Consider the following 17,782-nt stretch of genomic DNA (forward strand, 5'->3'; position numbering starts at 1 on the left):
TTTAATGTTTTTGTGTGGACCCCAGGAAGACTAGCAACCATTTTGTGGAAGCGGATGGGGATTAGTAGGTGGAAATTATATATACAGTATATATCATAGGAACAATATGAGCAGCGCTGAATTACACAATAACAAATAAATAGTGTGACAAGTAGTAACCAGTAAACAGGTGGCTGATTAGAGTTCAGAGTTACTGACACCAGGAGTCAGAAATCAGCTGTTCGTCAGATGGTTTTTAATTTGCTTCTAAATAATCTATGATTTTGCCTTCCTACAGTTTCACCATGTAACTGTGGCAAAGTTAACAATGTTTTGAATGAGAATATTTTTGGTGGTCACCGTAAAAACAAAAGCAGTGGGAAAACTGTTTTCTCCAGTAGGTGTCGTAATGCAAGATTTTTAGACGCCAACCGCCATAAAACCACAAAGAAGAACAAGAACAAGAACAGGAAGTAGAAGAACAAGAAGAAGAACAAGAAGAAGAACAAGAAGAACAACAAGAAGAACAACAAGAACAACAAAAACAAGAAGTTGAACAAGAAGAATAAGAATAAGAAGAACAAGAAACAAGAAGAAGAACAACAAGAACAACAACAAGAACAACAACAAGAACAACAAGAACAACAAGAACAACAAGAACAAAAACAAGAAGTTGAACAAGAAGAAGAAGAAGAAGAACAAGAAGAAGAACAACAAGAACAACAACAAGAACAAGAAGAAGAACAACAAGAACAACAAGAACAAGAACAAGAAGTAGAACAAGAAGAAGAAGAAGAACAAGAACAACAAGAACAACAACAAGAACAAGAAGAACAGGAAGAACAAGAAGAACAAGAAGAAGAACAAGAAGAACATGAAGAACAACAACAAGAAGAACAACAAGAACAACAAGAACAAGAAGAACAGGAAGAAGAAGAAGAAGAACAACAACAACAAGTAGAACAACAACAACAAGAACAAGAAGAACAGGAAGAAGAACAAGAACAAGAAGAAGCCTATCTTGGCTGCTTTTATTTTGAAAAACACAGAGCGGAAGTGGTGTGTTCAAACCGGCCTGTCCAGAAGCAGGAACTTTCCCTTCGTTCCTTCACATCAAGATGGACTGGGGCGAGGACGATAATGTAAGTCGGTTTGTGTCAGTCGCTGCGTTTGGTTGCCTTTGTCGTGCAGGTTACCGCTTCATCTGGCGGATGACTTGGCTCACGTAGTTTGTCCTGATATTATGTTTAGCATGTTGTTAGCATTAAGGAGCTAGCTAGCGGTTTGATTTTAGCGTGTCGGTGTGTCGCTGTAACGTTAAACGCGGAATAACCTGCTCTCACTTCGACACAGACGAAATCAACTGTCAATCGGTCTGTTAGCTTCAGTGGGCGTAGTTAGCCTGCTGCTAGTTACCTGGCGGCAGAGACTAGCTAGCGTTAATGTTTACCAATATCTGCTCCACCTCGGCGCTCACATGTAGCTCATTTTCTTCGTGTAACGGCATTGTTGTCCGCATTACGGAGAGTCAGCTTGATTAGTCTGGGTGACATGATCATGCATTGACAGTCAACGCGAGTTTAACCAGTTCATTGCGTAACGTTAACGTCAGATACCTTTCTTATCTTCGCATATTAACAATAAGAAACTGTTAATCCTGTAACGTCAACGTTAATCCTGTCCAGCTGTTTTTGTATAGTAAATCGGAGCAGCATCCAGATCCACATGTGTTTATAGCCATTACAGCATTATATCTTTTGCCATATGTTAGCCATCTGGCCGAGATCATGGCAGCAGCCTGTCATGTTGGGTTTTTATCTTTTAGAATCAAAAATACATATTTTACACAATCAAATGTTCATCGCTGTCAGGGCGTTAGGAGTGGGCAAAATGGATAAAATACTCACAGTCACAGTGTATTTAATGTTCTTAGGACTGCAGCTAATGATTATTTATTCTGTCTTTTCTTATATTAATCGAATATTTGTTTAGTCTATAAAATGTCCCATCACATTATTCCAAAGCCCGTGGAGATAAGCATTCAATTTACAGAGATGTAAAACTGATTATAGGGCACTTTTTGCTTGATTAACCACTTAATAGTCCAAATAGTTTACAGTTTTATCAGTTGACTAATTGTGTCAGCACTGCATGTGGTAAGGGCTGCACACATATGCTAAAACAATCATATTGGGATTATTTTAATATGTATATTACGATTTGCAACATGATACACGATAAGTGGGAATGATAATTTTTGCATCACATCATTCAGTTTCATTTAAAAAAAAAAAAAACTATTCAAATCATCATGATGTGACATTTGTTGGGGTCTTGGGGACCAAACAAATATGTTTTCTTACATCTTGAAAATAACATTTAAAACCTGGAACATCTCTGCAGCGCTACAGTACTTCATTATAGTGCTGTTTTGTCACAGATTGTTATTTATTTTTTTTTAAGTTTTAAATTTCCTTTATTCATTTTTTCTTTATTTTTTGACAGGTGCTATTTAAAGGGGTTTCAGGCACACGCGTACACACAGTTTAAGTCGGTGGAAAGAGGGCTGAGTGGTTATGTAAACTGTGATTAACAAATCTGACAGCTGCATTTGGGTCAAACGATTTGGAGATTATATTGCAGTTTCAATAATATTTCAATTAATTGTGCAGCCCAAATTCTGATGTATATTATGATCGAGTACATTTTTTTGAAATTTGTTGAGAAACAGTTTATTCATACAATAACCAGACAAAAAACATCGTCTTTCGCCAAATCCAGACAATGAAATAAATGACCAAGTCAAGGTACTTCATCACATTGATGCAAAAGTCATATTAAATTCCAGTATTGCCAAAAAACACCCCTGCTCACTAATTTGTAACATTGCCTGCAATGGTCTAACACAATACAGGGAATAAAGTGTGTATTGTCATATTGCCGAACCCTACAGCTCATGGGGAGTAAATGTTTTGTAGCTGTTTGCTGTAGTATAAAATGTATTCGTTCAAATGAACCTATTTTACACAAGTGACACCTTACAAATAGAAAGTGCAATCTTCCACCTGAGAGCACTTGGGTGACCACAGGACTTTTGAACACTGCAGTTGTTTTGCTGCAGAACATTTTGATAATGCTGTACACACACACCCATATACTTATATACACACTTTTTGGAAAAAAGAAAAACACAAGACTAAACTGCAGACACTGACTCAATGTTGTTTTAATTTAGGTAATCATTAATTTTTTTTCTGGAAGTATTTTTTTTTAACTCAGTGTTGATAGTTTAATGTCTCAAATAACCATCCATCTGGAATTTGTGTATTTTAAGTATTTAGGGGGGGGTTTTAGTTGGGAGACAGTAGAGAGCCGTCAGGAAATGAGGGGGGAGAGAAGTGGATGACATGCAACCCCTATCTGGTGTTTACTTCCTCAGATAAAAATTCATCCCTTTTTACAGCTGGCTGTCTTCTATTTCCTCCTTCCTCCAGAGACAGTTTTCTAATTTAGTTATGTGAGAGCAAAAAGAGGAAAGGGAGAGGTGCTTTTAATTTGCACACCAAAGGTCAAATTAACTTGCGTGAGCCGACACGCTGTCACATAGAAGAGATGAGACACAGCCAGAAGTGTATAAAAAGTGTAAACATGTAAAACTACTGTTCTCTGCCAATGTGAGGTTTCAATGTGTGTATGTGTTGCAGGGTCACAGCTGTCACCACGAACATCCAGGTCATTCCCACAGCCACGGGCCGAGAGCGGCGCACCCCTTCATGGCAGCTTTTCACGGACAGTTCGGCAAAAACGCCGATCAGGTGAACCTCAGTCAGCAGCCGAAGAAACGTTCGCACATGGATGACAGCAGCAGTTGGGACATAGTGAAGGCATCGCAGTAAGTGGTGGAATATTAGTTCTCTGTCAACTGGACATTTGAATGTGTACTTTCATGTCATGCGATGCCACAATTGTCAGAGAAGGCTATGTTCTCATCTTGGGAATAGTTAGTCCACTGATGAGCAACGTTTCCTGTGTATTAGGGGTGGGAATCAACAGAGGCCCCACGATACGATATTATCACAATACTTATGTCACGATACGATATTATTACAATTTAAACATATTGCGATATATTGCAATTTATTACCTTTTTTCCAACTTCAAATTGTGTCTCCAATTGAAAACTCTTTCTATTGTGAACTGAAAAAGCAATTGATTTTATTATTATAGTACCAAAAAGTAAAACACAACCATGGCAGGCACAATATGTAATGTAGAATCAGTTGAGGCTCGTTGAGGCAGACTACATGACTTTCAGCACTCTGTACTGTACTGGACACTACGTGACTGATCGGTGACAGGGGGTCACACACCACACAAGCTCACAGCGGCTGTGTCACCAGACGCTGGTCTCCAAACCACATTTTGTGAAGAAAACACACGTGAAATGTTAAACGGGAAATGACATGAACCTGCACACGAAACAGCTGTTGTTTGTTATTATAAAGTTAGCTATTATAAAGACAAAGAATGGATCAGCACACGCAGGTAGCTGGGATCGTCTGAGCTACAGAGGGAGCTGGAGGGGAGTAAAAAGTGTTTTGCGGTGAAAAAGTAGCTGCCTGCTCTCATTGGCTGGATGTGGATGTCGAGTCGGCCGACTCTTCCAGATATTTGACGTGCTAGATATCTGGCAGGCGTCGGCGATGTGTCAGAAAAGAGTCGGGGAGCCGTTTTGACGCGTCCTTGGGTAGTTCACACATAAAGACTGTTGATTGGCGACCGCTGATCGATCACTGATTTACCCCTGATCACAGCCTGATGATCGCCGAGGTTGCGGACCGGCAAATCGGGCTTAAAATTGTGTAGTGTGAACTAGGCCTTAAGTTAATAAGTTTGATCACCTGGTGCTTGTGTTTCTTGCCCCTTTGGACTTTTCTCACTTCTTTTAGAGATGTTACCTTGTACCCATAACTTGGTGAGTTACCGAGAGTTATTATCACTGATGGAAAGTTTGGTCCAAACTACAGAAATAAAGCCCAAATAGTAATAAACTAGAAACTTGCTGTTAAAGTTGAAAACAATACAGAAATCCCATTTTCTGATATCATGAAATATGATACAATCCTGTAAAACCTTCTTCGTAAAAAAAATATTTTCTTTTCAGTATTAAGGATCAAATTATTTTATTTGGCCTTAAATTAAATTAAATGGCCAAAACACGTTTTAATGTTACTCTAAACATAAGTTTAAGATGAATAAAATTGCACAAGAGTTTCACAACAAAACTCAAAGAATACACAAAGGCTTTCATAGCTCCGTGTTTGCAGTTAGAAGGTTCTTTTTTTGTCTTGTTAGAAAGCAATTTAGAAATAAAACGGTTGAAGTAAAGGCTGTACAAACATGTAAGGGTGCTTTAGTTGAGATTAGTAAACCACATTGTACTTGCAGGTAACTGGAGTGCTAGCTGCTTTTGATAACGGATCAGTGAGTTAAGGTGCAGCAGAGGGAGGGTCACTTTTCAGAGCCGCTCCTATCTGTCATCTCACCGTGTGTGTACACATGCTGCAAATTCTTTTCACACAGTTCATAGTTCATTCAGCTATGATTAAGCGAACTTGATTTTCTACTTTAACACATATGGCTTATATGGCTTTTAGTTGAACATTTCTTGTTACTTCATCCCTGCTTAACAGGTGTTTTGTTCATTTTATCCGGGGTTTTATTATCATTTAGGACAACTGCACAAATTAAATCATTAGTCTGGTTGTCATTATTATTGGTGCTCTTGTAAAGTGTTTTTCTCTGTGTGACCCTCTCAGGTTCGGTATCCTTGAGCGCTGTAAGGAGCTGGTGGACGCTGGATATGATGTCAGGCAGCCGGACAAAGAGAATGTTACTCTGCTGCACTGGGCGGCCATCAACAACCGCTTAGAGCTGGTCAAGTAAGACGTGAAGATTTCTATTTCACCACAACTGACTTACCAGAGAACACGAGGAACCTGTTATGTAAACATACAAACACTCCACTGCAGGCTTCTCACCATATTTCACCAAACACAGAGGCTGTCTGCTGAGTGGTGTGTCAAACAGGATGTCAGTTTTCTGGGCTTATAGAAGAGAGAAATTGAGGCTGAAATATTTTTTTTTAATGTGAGCTTTGATTTATTTTTGGTGTAAATCCAGGAGGTGTATGTATCTCCTCCGCATGGAGACCCATGATGTCTCAGTAATTCTTGGATTTTGATTGCTTACTTTAAGTGAAATTAGACAAAACACAGTACTGTAAAAAGGTAAATGAGATGCAATTTATTGAGACATACATGGTCATTATATTAAAAATGTATTGAAATGAATAATTTAGTATCATATTGGGAGTTTTCTCGTGTAAGTTAACATAAATAGGACACATTTAAATTAGAATTACTTCTGTCTCAAACTAAAGTAAGTGCAAATGGTTTAGTGTTGCTGTTCTCAGCTGAATATCTTATTAAAAAACAAACAGCTTCAGTAAAGTCAGTCCTACCCCAGGGACATTTATTTATTATTTATTCCATACAAAAGATTCTGATTTCCTGATATTCTGATTTTTGCACTCTGTAACTTCCCTGCTGTTTCCTGACAGGTATTATATTTCTAAAGGGGCAATAGTTGACCAGCTTGGAGGAGACCTGAACTCTACTCCTCTTCACTGGGCTATAAGGTGACTGAATAACCATAATGCGATTTATTGGTGGGGTTTGGTTTGCTTTTCTATTCCAGATTTGATTAAATCCAGGTTCCGTTGTTTATATGTAATTTATCTGTCAAAATAAATGTTAAAAAATAATAAAAACAATGTTCACATTTATTTTCAGCAGCTTTAGGCTGCTTTTAAAACACAAGTCATAAACAATAGATATATTTATTATTTTTTTATTTTCTCATTGTTAAAAGGTAAATTAAAGACAAGTAAGTATCAATCGACTGTATAGTAAACACTACACATGTTCCTTGACCCAGGTGTGACCAGTGATGTAAACAGAAACCAGTGATGTAAACAGAAACACAGATCCAAACTTTGCTTCAGCTCAGATTCAAAAAGGCTATCTCTAATGGATTCCCATCCGTATATATATTTTAATTAGGTTCTTTATTCAAAACTGGTTGTAATACCCAAACAACCAGTTTTGCCTCTGATGCTTTGCTTTACTTTTGCATTTCTATTTGTTTTTAACACAGCACAGGTCACATTTCAGCAGAACATGGGGAGGTTAATTTCTTTAATACTGCGTAGTAAAAAAAAGAATACATAACTGTATCACAGCTGTACCAATTAAAATGAAACACAATATGAATCATGCATTTTGATTGGCCGAAGTGCTGTTGATATGTTGACTGGATTTGAAACTTAGTTATTTTGGTGTTCCTCCATAAAGCTGTTTGTGGTTTTTGTCAATAATGAGGCAGGGCCACCTCTCCATGGTGATCCAGCTGATGAGATACGGAGCAGATCCCTCCATCGCAGACAGCGAAGGTTACCGCGCTCTCCACCTTGCCATCCTCTTCCAGCACATGGCCATCGCAGCTTATCTTATGGCTAAGGGACAGGTCAGACTCCACACACACTCGATAGTTTACACTTTCTCTCTCTAACACCTTTTATTACTTTCAACAGTCTTTCTTATTGCATTTGCAGAGGTGTATTTGACTTGGTGCTCTCTTTTCTTTTCCTGGATGGTAATCCTCTAATTTGCTTCTTTGCTTCCAGGAAGTTGATGGGCCTGACTGCAACGGACAGACACCTCTGATGTTAGCAGCCCAGAAGATTATTGGGTGAGCCCCCTACTCCTTTACAGATATGCTTTAAACCCGACTGGTTTCATGTAAATACCTAAATATTATTGATTATTGCTATTATTCTTACTATTCTTTTAAACTTGTGAATGGGAGTCATGGTCTGTGATGATTTTTCTATTTGCAGTAGGTCTTAATCTGAAAGTATCCTGCACATATTGTCGGCCCACATGTTGTAGATGAAATCACAGTGTATTAATAAACAGCGGTATATAATTAGAGAACGCAGTGTTTTCTTGGGACGCATCTTTTGATTTCCTCTTTGCCTTTATAAAAAAAATGCCTTTATTGTTATAATAATAATACAATAAGAAAAACCTATTAAAATTAGAAAAAACATGGGGAAAAAAAGCTGGCAACATCACAGCTTTCTTTTCTTTTTCGTTTTGTGTATTTATTAAAAACAAACTTAAAAATTATAAGAAATGCTTACTTCAGATCTAAAAAAAAATAATAGACAGACCACAACTTTTGAACATTTCAGAGAATGACATTTTGATCCTTGTAAGCGGAGACTTTTGGTCTTTAGATTGGGTTAAGTAAATAAATACAAACTAATTAATAAGTAAATCCATGACCTCTTGACATTTGTATCTAAACAGCATGTTGTTCGTCTGTCCTAGGCCAGAACCAACAAACTTCCTAATCAAAAATAACGCTTCTGTGAGTGCTGTGGACAAAGTGAACAGGAACACACCGCTGCACTGCGCTGTGCTTGCAGGAAACGTAGACGCTGCCCACATCCTGCTGGAGGCTGGAGCCAGTGTGGACGCAGAAAACATCAACGTGAGCTTCACAAAACTCATAGTGCATAAACAAAAGTCTTATATTGTATGTGTCCGTCTGCTGTCAAATACTGAAGAAAGGATTCTTAGTTTTCGACTTGTATTTGAAATGCTTACTGGAATCAGTATCTCAAAATCATCGGTTTTATTTTACAGTTTTTCTCTGTGCTCACCTCTGAGATCTGTTATCACAACTAGTCGTGGTTAAGACTGAAACTTAAATGAGTGAGATGTGGAAGCTTGAAACTCCACCCCCTGTGCACATACACTACAAATGGTGTTTGTGGTGAATTAGGTGACATTTTGTGTCCAGTAGTAAATAAAAAAGATTGACATATTCTTAAATTCTAGATGTTTCAATAAGAGATGTAACTTAAAGATTTTTATTTTTATGGTTTATAACATGTCTGGAGGGGATCATTAATATACAGTTAGTAGATAAATGGCATTGAGCTGATATTACTGCAGCATTTAAATACACAATTAGCTTTTATGGGTGTAGGTGGACACCTTCACACAGGTGAAATCTGTGATAATATAAAAGAACGACGCCATCAGTTCAGTCACTGGCAGTGTGAACAGTGTGTTTGGACGCACACAAACACTTAGTACCTTTGCATTTTTAATTAATCAATCAATAATAATGCATGTCTTTGTGGTCTTTTTAATGCTTCTTCTTCAGGGTCACACACCTATCGACTTGGCCCACCAGGTGCACAGCCCGCTGCTCATCCACATGCTCAACCACATCAAACAGGAGAGGATTCGCTCCAACTCACGCTGCACACGGATCGTCAACAGATACAGGGTATACAGATACTGATGACCACACACATACCAACTTAACTCTGACCCTTTAACACTTAGGGTTAGAGTCCCTAAGTAACTTGTTGACAGGGTCCCACTTTCAACCGCTTTTACCAGAGTTTTTAGCGTGGACAATCTGGATTTACAGTGACGACTGTATCTAAAGAAGGGTTATGGCGCTTTTCCGTTGCCAGTACCAGCTGAACTCGCCTCGCCTCAGTTTGGCCCTGCTCCGTTTTCCATTGCAGATAGTACCCAGAGATAGAACCCCTCATTGTAGCTGGTCGTCATAGCGACGCCACACACAACTGCCGCGACGTAAGGTTCAATGCGACACACACCAGCGATCCACATAGAGCTGTCTCTTTATTTAAGTTAAAGCGTTTCTGATTTCTCGCCTCAAAACTTCTCAGAAGTGGATTTAGTGATGAAATTCCATACGAAAACTGTAAAATCTAAAACTTTCTGTTGCTGGCCTCTGTCTGGCGCGTGCAATGATGATGCAGTGAATAGTGACGATTCTCTCTGACCAATCAGTAGTCTGCCGTGTTTTCACGTCACATTTTAGTATCGCCTCAGCTCGCTTGGAACCTCGACGGAGGTGGAAAAAAAGTACCTGGAAGCAGGTACTGCTACAACTTTTCCACAGTGGAAAACCAAACAAAGGCGAGGCGAGTGGAGCTGGTACCATGCAGTAGGAAAGGGGCTTTAGAGTAACCTTAGGGTAAGTGTAAAATAAAAAAAAGGGGGTGGGACCTGCCTGTTTTTATTTTCTATTTAACTTTTAAAGCTTTTTTATATCTCCCTGTTGCTTTTATGTTTTATGTAAAGCACAGTGAATTACCTTGTTGTTGAAATGTGCTAAACAAATAAACTTGCCTTACCTTAAATAACAAACTTCTGATCACACATAAATAGAGATGAAACGGTATGAACATTTCATATTACAATTATAGTGACCAAAATTATCACGGTATTGTCGCTGGATTGTTAAAATGTGCAAAAATTTTTCATAAAATGCTGATACGCACACTGAAACCTTTTCACCAAATAAAATTAGCAGCACTGTGCACTTTTTGTTTGCATAAACATTAAAATAATAACAGCCAATACATTATGTGAACATATGAAAACTATGATAACTTATGAAATGTGCATTAACATTAAAGCTGTTGTAAAGTTATAACGTATATGCAGTGACCCCATGCACAATTTACATAAATACAGGTGAGCCTTAAGAAGACAGTGATTGTAACTGCAATGAGCCCAGCAATTGACATAAATACAGAGGAGTCTGCAGTGTTTCTCCTTTTGGAAGACTTTTACAACCAATTCGACGACTGCCAGATTTTAAATTTACAAAATATGTTGGTTGGGTGACTAAACTACGTACTGTGTTGTCATGTGCAGTGGGCGAATAGAGTCTGCAGACGCACGATGCATGCAGCAGCAGAAAAACGTGTAGTGTTTTTACAAGAATCAGAAATACTTTATTGATCCCTGAGGGGAATTCTGCAGAGTAGGTAAGGTAAAGAGTAGGTAACACTGAGAGCTTCAGTTTACAACTCATAACAAACTCGTGTCTAGGAGACTAGTGCTAACTTTGGTTGATGCTAGACAGTATTTTTTAAAGCTGTAATGAAACACAGTTTTAATTAAAATATCATTAAACCAGTAACAGTGTCATCCCTACACATAAAACAAACATCTCCTGTAATCTCTGGAACATTGACCAAACCTGTAACACCATCCTGTTTGCTTTTACCAGGTCTTTCTGCAGTTTTTGCTCTGCACTGCCATGTTTGGAAGTGTGGGCGCCATAGTTGATATGAACTCAGAGTCCTGGTTGCTCAAAGGGATCCTGTTGGCCTGTGTGATAGGTGTGGTCAATCTGGCTTCAAGGTGAGGAAGCTTTTCCAACGGGCTGTGCTCTTGACTGTTCTTAGTATTGTGTAAACGAAGAAAGAGTTAAACAATCCCACATTTTACTCCAGTGCTCATGTACCCCATCTGCATGTTGTACAAAACTGGTTGTCTTGTCTGTTGTTCGTGTCTGAACAGGAACTTCCCAGGTCCAGCCTTTCAGTCTCTCCTACCAGCAACAGCTCTCATGGCTTCAGTCTTCTGGATGCTTGTCACCTGGTACCTCTGGTTCCTGCCAGATATCCTTTCGTCGAAGGAAACAACACCCTTAACCAGTTACAAGACAGCTATTTGTGATGAAAATAGACCAGAATGCAACGCAGCTGCAAGGCAGGTGGACTTGGTCAGGAACTAACTATTTGGCTTGCTAACTATATTTAAATTGTCCACTGAAATTTCCATTATTTTAGAGGCATTCTGGGAAATGTAGGACATCTGTATCAGATGAAAGGGTAGACAAGGCCAGTAAATGTAAAGCAAGAGGTTCGGATGTTTTTTTTAATGGTAGACAGAGTGAGAGAGACTTCAAGGTTTGTCATCATTATCAGAGACAGGAAATAAACAAAGAGAAGTATGAAACCAGTGCAATGAAGTATTCACTGTGATAAATAGCTAGTAACCTTAGCAGCTTCCTTTTCCCTCAGTTTAATGTAATGTTTGATATTTTAGCCTTTTGGTCAAACTTATGAATGAAGAGTTTCTTAACCTTTGACCCCACATGAGCACCGCGCCACAGTTCAGGTCTTGTTCACTCTGAATGCCACTGCTCTGCTCTACTACTACGTCCGTACCTGCAGGACCGACCCGGGCTTCGTCAAGGCAACCGAAGAAGAGAAGAAAATGGTGGGGTGGCCATTAAAAAATAGACGCTTAAATAACATCCTCTTACATGTAAATGTTTCATGCACAAATAAGCAGGTTTGTTTGTTTGTCTTGTCAGAATGTGTTGGTGTTGGCTGAAGCTGGCTGTCTGGACCCCAGAATATTCTGCACTTCTTGCATGGTGAGGTTTGAACACAAAACTTTTACTACACTACACTGTTTCAGTAACGCAGACAGTGACAACCTACTCTGTTTTACATTGCTTTGTTCACAGGCAAAGAAACCAATGAGAACGAACCACTGCTTCACCTGTGATGCCTGTGTGGCGAAGCAGGACCACCACTCCATGTGGACCAACAGCTGCATCGGTATGACAAACTGTAGCAAGTAAAATGTGATTGCAATTACCAGAAAATACAACAGCGTGAAACTGTTAAACTTATTTCTAGTTTGAGAAAACATATTTCCACCGAAGATGAATCCTCAAAATTTGTAATTTTAGTAACTAAAATGTTTAATCTGGATCTGCATCAAAATACACATAGTAGTAAGGCTGGACCAGGTAAATGGACTGTATGCATCAGATTATTTAAGTTAAAGGGTCATATCTTTATTTTTAGAGAGTTCATATTATGCTTTTTGGCTTTCCCCCTCTCCTTTATTGAGTTATATACCTTTTTTGTGCATGTAATAGGTTTGCAAAGTGAAAAAGCCCAAAGTCCAGCCCAAAGGGAGTTCCCATCTCCCACAGAAAACTCTGCTCTGAACTGCCTGAAAACAGCTCGTTTGTAGTCCAGCCGCTTCCCTTTCATCCCTGTGATGTCATATGGATGAAAGCAAAATGCGCGTCTTATAACGCTTGCCAAGCGGCTAGTCCGACACGCCCTCAAAAACAGCAGTGGAACAGCACTGAGCTGCAGAACACACCTCCTCTCCCTTCCAAACACTAGCTACCCTCCAGGCAGTCAATGGACATAAAGTTGTTACTGTGATGTAGAGACAGAGCTCAGTTAAAACTTTATGCATGAAAGATAGTTTTGTTACAGATTAATAACTCACCACTCTGAAACTCTTGCTCCAGTCCATGTTGCTGAGCTGGTAAGGGGACATACAGCTGAACCGGAGCCGTGTTTACCAGCTTCTCACTGACCCGCCCTTCTCTGCCTCTGATTGGCTAGTAGTCCTTAACTAGGAACTGCTGATGTGCAACTCCCAACAAAGATCATGTTGAGACAAGATGTATCACTCCATAGCTAAAACGAAGCCTTCACACACAGCGTGAAAAGAGAAGCTGCAGCAATGTGCAGTATGACAACAAATATGGTATTTTTGAAAATTAAACAATATCAACCTGTTCTGGTATAATCCAAAAAAAACATTTTGAACCTGAAAATGAGCATTATATTACCTCTTTGTACCTGCAAGTCATTTCAACCCCAAAATATGTGAAAATATGGCCCAGGTTCAAAAATACCAAAATTACCCTAAGTAGTTCATAGAAAAAGTGAGGAAAATGTTCAAAATTGCCCTGTTTCACAATTTTGAAACCTTAATAATTACATACATTACATAATTTATTCCTTGTCCAAATTCCGTTGCTTTGCCAGCCCGAGTCCCATTTTGTCCAGACTGTCAATAGCCAAGAGCAGCATTAAGTCCAAGCTGGGCCAGCATGGCTCCTAACCCAGCTCTCTGTCCTTTCCTCCTGGGGTGTTCACTGCACCCACCGTGTTGCCTGGTCCAGTTGATCTGGTACATGTATGTTTTGGCTGTGACAAGTTATTATAGTGGCCAACATTAGTTACAGTATCATACACCTCAGAAGTGCACACACCTTGGAGTCTTTTGACAAAGTTGAAGGCGATCAAACACGTTTTTGTTGCTGTTTTTCTCCCAGGTGCGAGGAACCATCACTACTTCATCCTCTTCCTGCTCTCCCTCGTGCTGATGGGAGCCTGGATGTTCTACGGTTGTCTCATGTGTGAGTGACTTGACATAAGCTAGAATAACAGTGTCTGACACAGTTTTACATTTTCACAGGATACACATGCCTGCTGTGTATATTTTTTCAGACTGGTCGACTCATTGTGTGCTGCATTACGAGGAGCAGGGCCTGTGGGGCGTGGTCTCCGCTCTGGTCAGCTGCTCTCCCTGGCTGCTCAGCATTTTCCTGCTGGCCTTCTATCACACCTGCTGGTCCAGCTTGATCCTGCTGCTGCAGCTCTACCAGGTGACTGGCTGCTTGGAGTCTGTAAATGACTTTCTGCAGCTCTCAAATATCCTGTGAACAATGTTCAGTCTTTAAAAAAAAAAAAAAACAGACTCTGAATGAAGACAAACCTCAAAATTATGTGCCTTCATAAATTAAATAGATTTTAGTCTTGTAAATGCCTTTTAAGATTTCTGCTAAAGTAATACCTTTTATATTCTAACTGCCTATAATGAATTGTTTACATATACTGAATATAGATACCAATAAAAATGGCAATCAAGTAAGAAAGGTGTGTTAGAAGAAATGTGGCAGAATCCTCAGTGTCTCAAAAAACTTGCTTTGCACGAAGCATTAGACTGTTTTTTATTTCAGCCAGAGTGTAATTACAATTGGCTTTTCATCCCTTAAAGTGTCAAACCACGGAAATATACCAACTTATGTTGAGAGTCTATGTGAGAGTCTTCTTAGAAGTGGCAAGAGAAGCCGAATGTGTTTAGCCAGTGCATGAAATCTCATTCTGTATACGGTCTACTGATCTGCTGTGTTGCACACACAATGAGTGTCTTCTCTTCTCTTCTCTTCTGGTGATTGATGTTTTTCCTTTGTGTCGGAGCAGATTGCCTTCCTGGGACTGACCACAGCAGAGCGGACAAACCTGACACTCCACCAGATGAAACTGCGACAATCCGTCTCCCTGAGACAGAATCCATACAAGTGAGTTAATATTAGGCATGCCATTATTTAGTGCACTACTTTGGAATAAGTTATAAATGAGTTCATTTTACACATATCAGTGCAGCTCTATAATGCAAGGCCCCTTATTTAAAGTGGTAAACTATTTTAAATCAATATTTAATGTGGGTGGATTAAATGGCTGTTTTAATTATAATGCAGGAGGAACTTTATGCTTTTCAGTCAAGGCCATATGCAGTAATGAACATCTCATTTTACAGTAGCCCTGATTTAGAACTGCGGCAGTGATGATATTAGTCTCTATTTAAATAAAATCGGGACTTGAATCATATTGAACCTGTGTAAGCGGATGCTGATGAACGAGGTTTGGGATTGAGATGTGCAAATGCATGCTTGAAAATTTATTTAATTTACATTTTAAAATTCTGCATCTGATATAAGCCCATACTTTTGTTGTGATTATTGAAGCTTGAGTGGTGACTTGAAATCAGGTGCAATGAATCAAATGAGTAGTTTGAGACATCAGGTTAGAGTTGGTTCTGTCTGTAAAAGCAGAGAATTGAATTGATTGAGCTCCACCTGGGACATTGAGTTTATTGTTTTTTTTTGGTTTGATGGTTTGAACCATGTCCACCTGGCCAACAATGTCCGACACCAAAAAGGCATATTATGTCAAAAAGTGCAAGTGCATTTGTGAATGAATCATCTCTTATCATCTCTCTCTGCAGTTTGGGCGTGGTGCGGAACCTGGTGTCCTTCTTCCATCTGCGTTGTTGTGGCTTCTTCAAACCGGCCATCATCGACTGGACGCAGCAGTTTCCCCCTGGCCGCGACCAGCACATGTTCGGACACACCGACATGGTCTGACCTCCCAACTACCCCTCGCTCAGGGTCAACGGTCAGATGTTTACAGTGGTTCTGGACCAAAAGCACAAAATGTATTTATTTATTTTTTTAACAGCTGGGCTCCTTGTGAGGAGAGACCACGTTATCAGAAGTTGGGAAAACACAAAGCATTGTAGATATTGTTTGATTCAATTGCTCTTCGTACAGACTGCTGTTGCCTTATACTTGACCAATGTAAGTGAAAAGAAAATCACAAATGTGTTTAATTTGGATACGGTTAACAAACCTTTAAAGGTTAACAAACCTTTAAAGGCCTAAACTGTAATTGAAGTTTTGAGATGTTTTTTATGAGCACACCAAGTCTATTTTCTATCATCTGTTCTGGGGGAAAAGGATCTTTGTACGTGTAAACAGTTGGTTTTATGACTTTTGTAAGAGTTGCATGTGTTTAATAATGAATGACCACTATATTACTTCAATAAAGCAATCTTGTGCCTGTCTTTTTAACTGGCTCTGTGTGGAATCCCAGGCCTCCACATTCTGGGGCTGGACAATATAACAGAAACACTGTACTTCAGTAAATATCACCGTGGCTCATAAATGTCCGAGTTGTTGTGCAGATTGTTTAACTTATTTGTTATTTTTTGAAGCCTCATAAGGAGAAAAGAGTCTGATGCTGTGATGACCCTACAGAGGAGTATCACCAACTCAGCAGCTGTATGCAGCTTTTGAGCCTCTTTTAGCTCATTTTCAGTTTTTACAACACATTTACTGTGTGGTTCAGTTCACAGCTCTCCTCAATAGTTTTCAGCAGCAGGCAGCTGTGAACACGGAACAAATATTTCCCTGAGGAGTTGGTGGAGAGAGGAGATTGAATACAAGTGCCTAAGGAGAACGAGCTTGTATATGGCAGGTCAGGTGTGTGTGTGCATATGGATATAAATAGGAGGCTGACTGACAGGTGAGGTGATTGGTTACTTTCAGATTGCATTAGGCTGTCTATAAAAGGAGCGAGTGCAAACTGCTGATTCTTGTGTGACAGCTCACGTATGAGTACAAGTACAGCCTAATTTTCCAAGGCTACAAGGCTTTTCACAGACATTGAATAATTTATGTTGTATTTTAATACATCTCATATATAAATGAATGATAATTTTATTCTGTGTCTGCTGGAACGCAGCTTTTAAGACAATGTGAGAACCTTTCAGATCTGTAAGCCACACTTACAGAGGTTTTGGAGTCACACAGTGGGAGACCTGCTCTTCATCCAGGTGCAAGAAGCTGACAACTAAAGTGGCAGTATGGAAAATGGGAGAATTTGTGATTGTGTGCGTCTTTCTTTCCCCTGTGCTGCTTCTGCCAGAGCGACAGCCAGTCTTTCTGTGAAAGGAACAGAGGCGGCAACTTGCCACTTCCATGTCTGAAAGGACGTTTAGAAGGACAAAGAGGACAGGTAGTGTAGATGTGATTTGGTAGAAAATTTCTAAACTATGACAACACATGCCTCACAGTACATTAGCAAAGAGGAACAGTGTTCAGAAGTAGACTACCAGCAACTGGCTGAAAGATAAGAATGATAAGTGTTCAACAACACCACAAAGTACATACTCAGCAGTTAACTAGCAGGCTGAATGAACACCTGTGACAGTCTCAACAACACCTGAGCTTCACCAGATTTACTGCAGAGTTGTATTAATAAGAGGAGCATGCTCCTTCCCCGCTTTTATTTCATCCTCTGGTGTGTTAAAAACCTTGTGCACATCTTTCCACCGCTACAGGCAGAATGTCTTGTCTTTGGCCTCATGTGTCCTGGCCAGAGGAAAGACCGACAGCTTTTTGTTCTTTTAGAGATTTTACTGTTATTATTATGTCACAGCTTTTG

At 39.5% G+C, this 17,782-nt stretch overlaps 1 protein-coding gene across 1 annotated transcript; it reads left to right on the forward strand.

Annotated features, from left to right (window-relative positions):
* Positions 1-968: 968 nt before the first annotated feature.
* On the forward strand, positions 969-16,407 carry zdhhc13 (zinc finger DHHC-type palmitoyltransferase 13). Its single transcript, XM_038701675.1, has 18 exons — positions 969-1,121; positions 3,684-3,871; positions 5,799-5,921; positions 6,602-6,679; positions 7,422-7,566; positions 7,727-7,791; positions 8,436-8,598; positions 9,280-9,405; positions 11,173-11,306; positions 11,466-11,566; positions 12,046-12,170; positions 12,268-12,330; positions 12,424-12,517; positions 14,047-14,130; positions 14,222-14,379; positions 14,978-15,075; positions 15,783-16,176; positions 16,213-16,407. Exons 1-17 carry the CDS (start codon positions 1,098-1,100, stop codon positions 15,919-15,921), a joined length of 1,908 nt encoding a protein of 635 aa, XP_038557603.1. The 5' UTR covers positions 969-1,097; the 3' UTR covers positions 15,922-16,176; positions 16,213-16,407.
* The last annotated feature ends 1,375 nt before the right edge of the window (positions 16,408-17,782 follow it).

Source organism: Micropterus salmoides, unplaced genomic scaffold (genome assembly GCF_014851395.1).
Source record: "Micropterus salmoides isolate LMB-PRFRI ecotype aquatic unplaced genomic scaffold, ASM1485139v1 Ms_hic_scaffold_6, whole genome shotgun sequence".
Classification (NCBI taxonomy): domain Eukaryota; kingdom Metazoa; phylum Chordata; class Actinopteri; order Centrarchiformes; family Centrarchidae; genus Micropterus; species Micropterus salmoides.

What these genes read in the sequence shown, in the direction of transcription:
- zdhhc13 (XM_038701675.1), top strand. Translation starts at nt 1,098, where the DNA reads ATGGACTGGGGCGAGGACGATAAT. An exon ending in ACTGGGGCGAGGACGATAAT is followed by an intron (nt 1,122 to 3,683) that starts GTAAGTCGGTTT and finishes TATGTGTTGCAG; the next exon opens with GGTCACAGCTGTCACCACGA. An exon ending in TGGACGCAGAAAACATCAAC is followed by an intron (nt 8,599 to 9,279) that starts GTGAGCTTCACA and finishes CTTCTTCTTCAG; the next exon opens with GGTCACACACCTATCGACTT.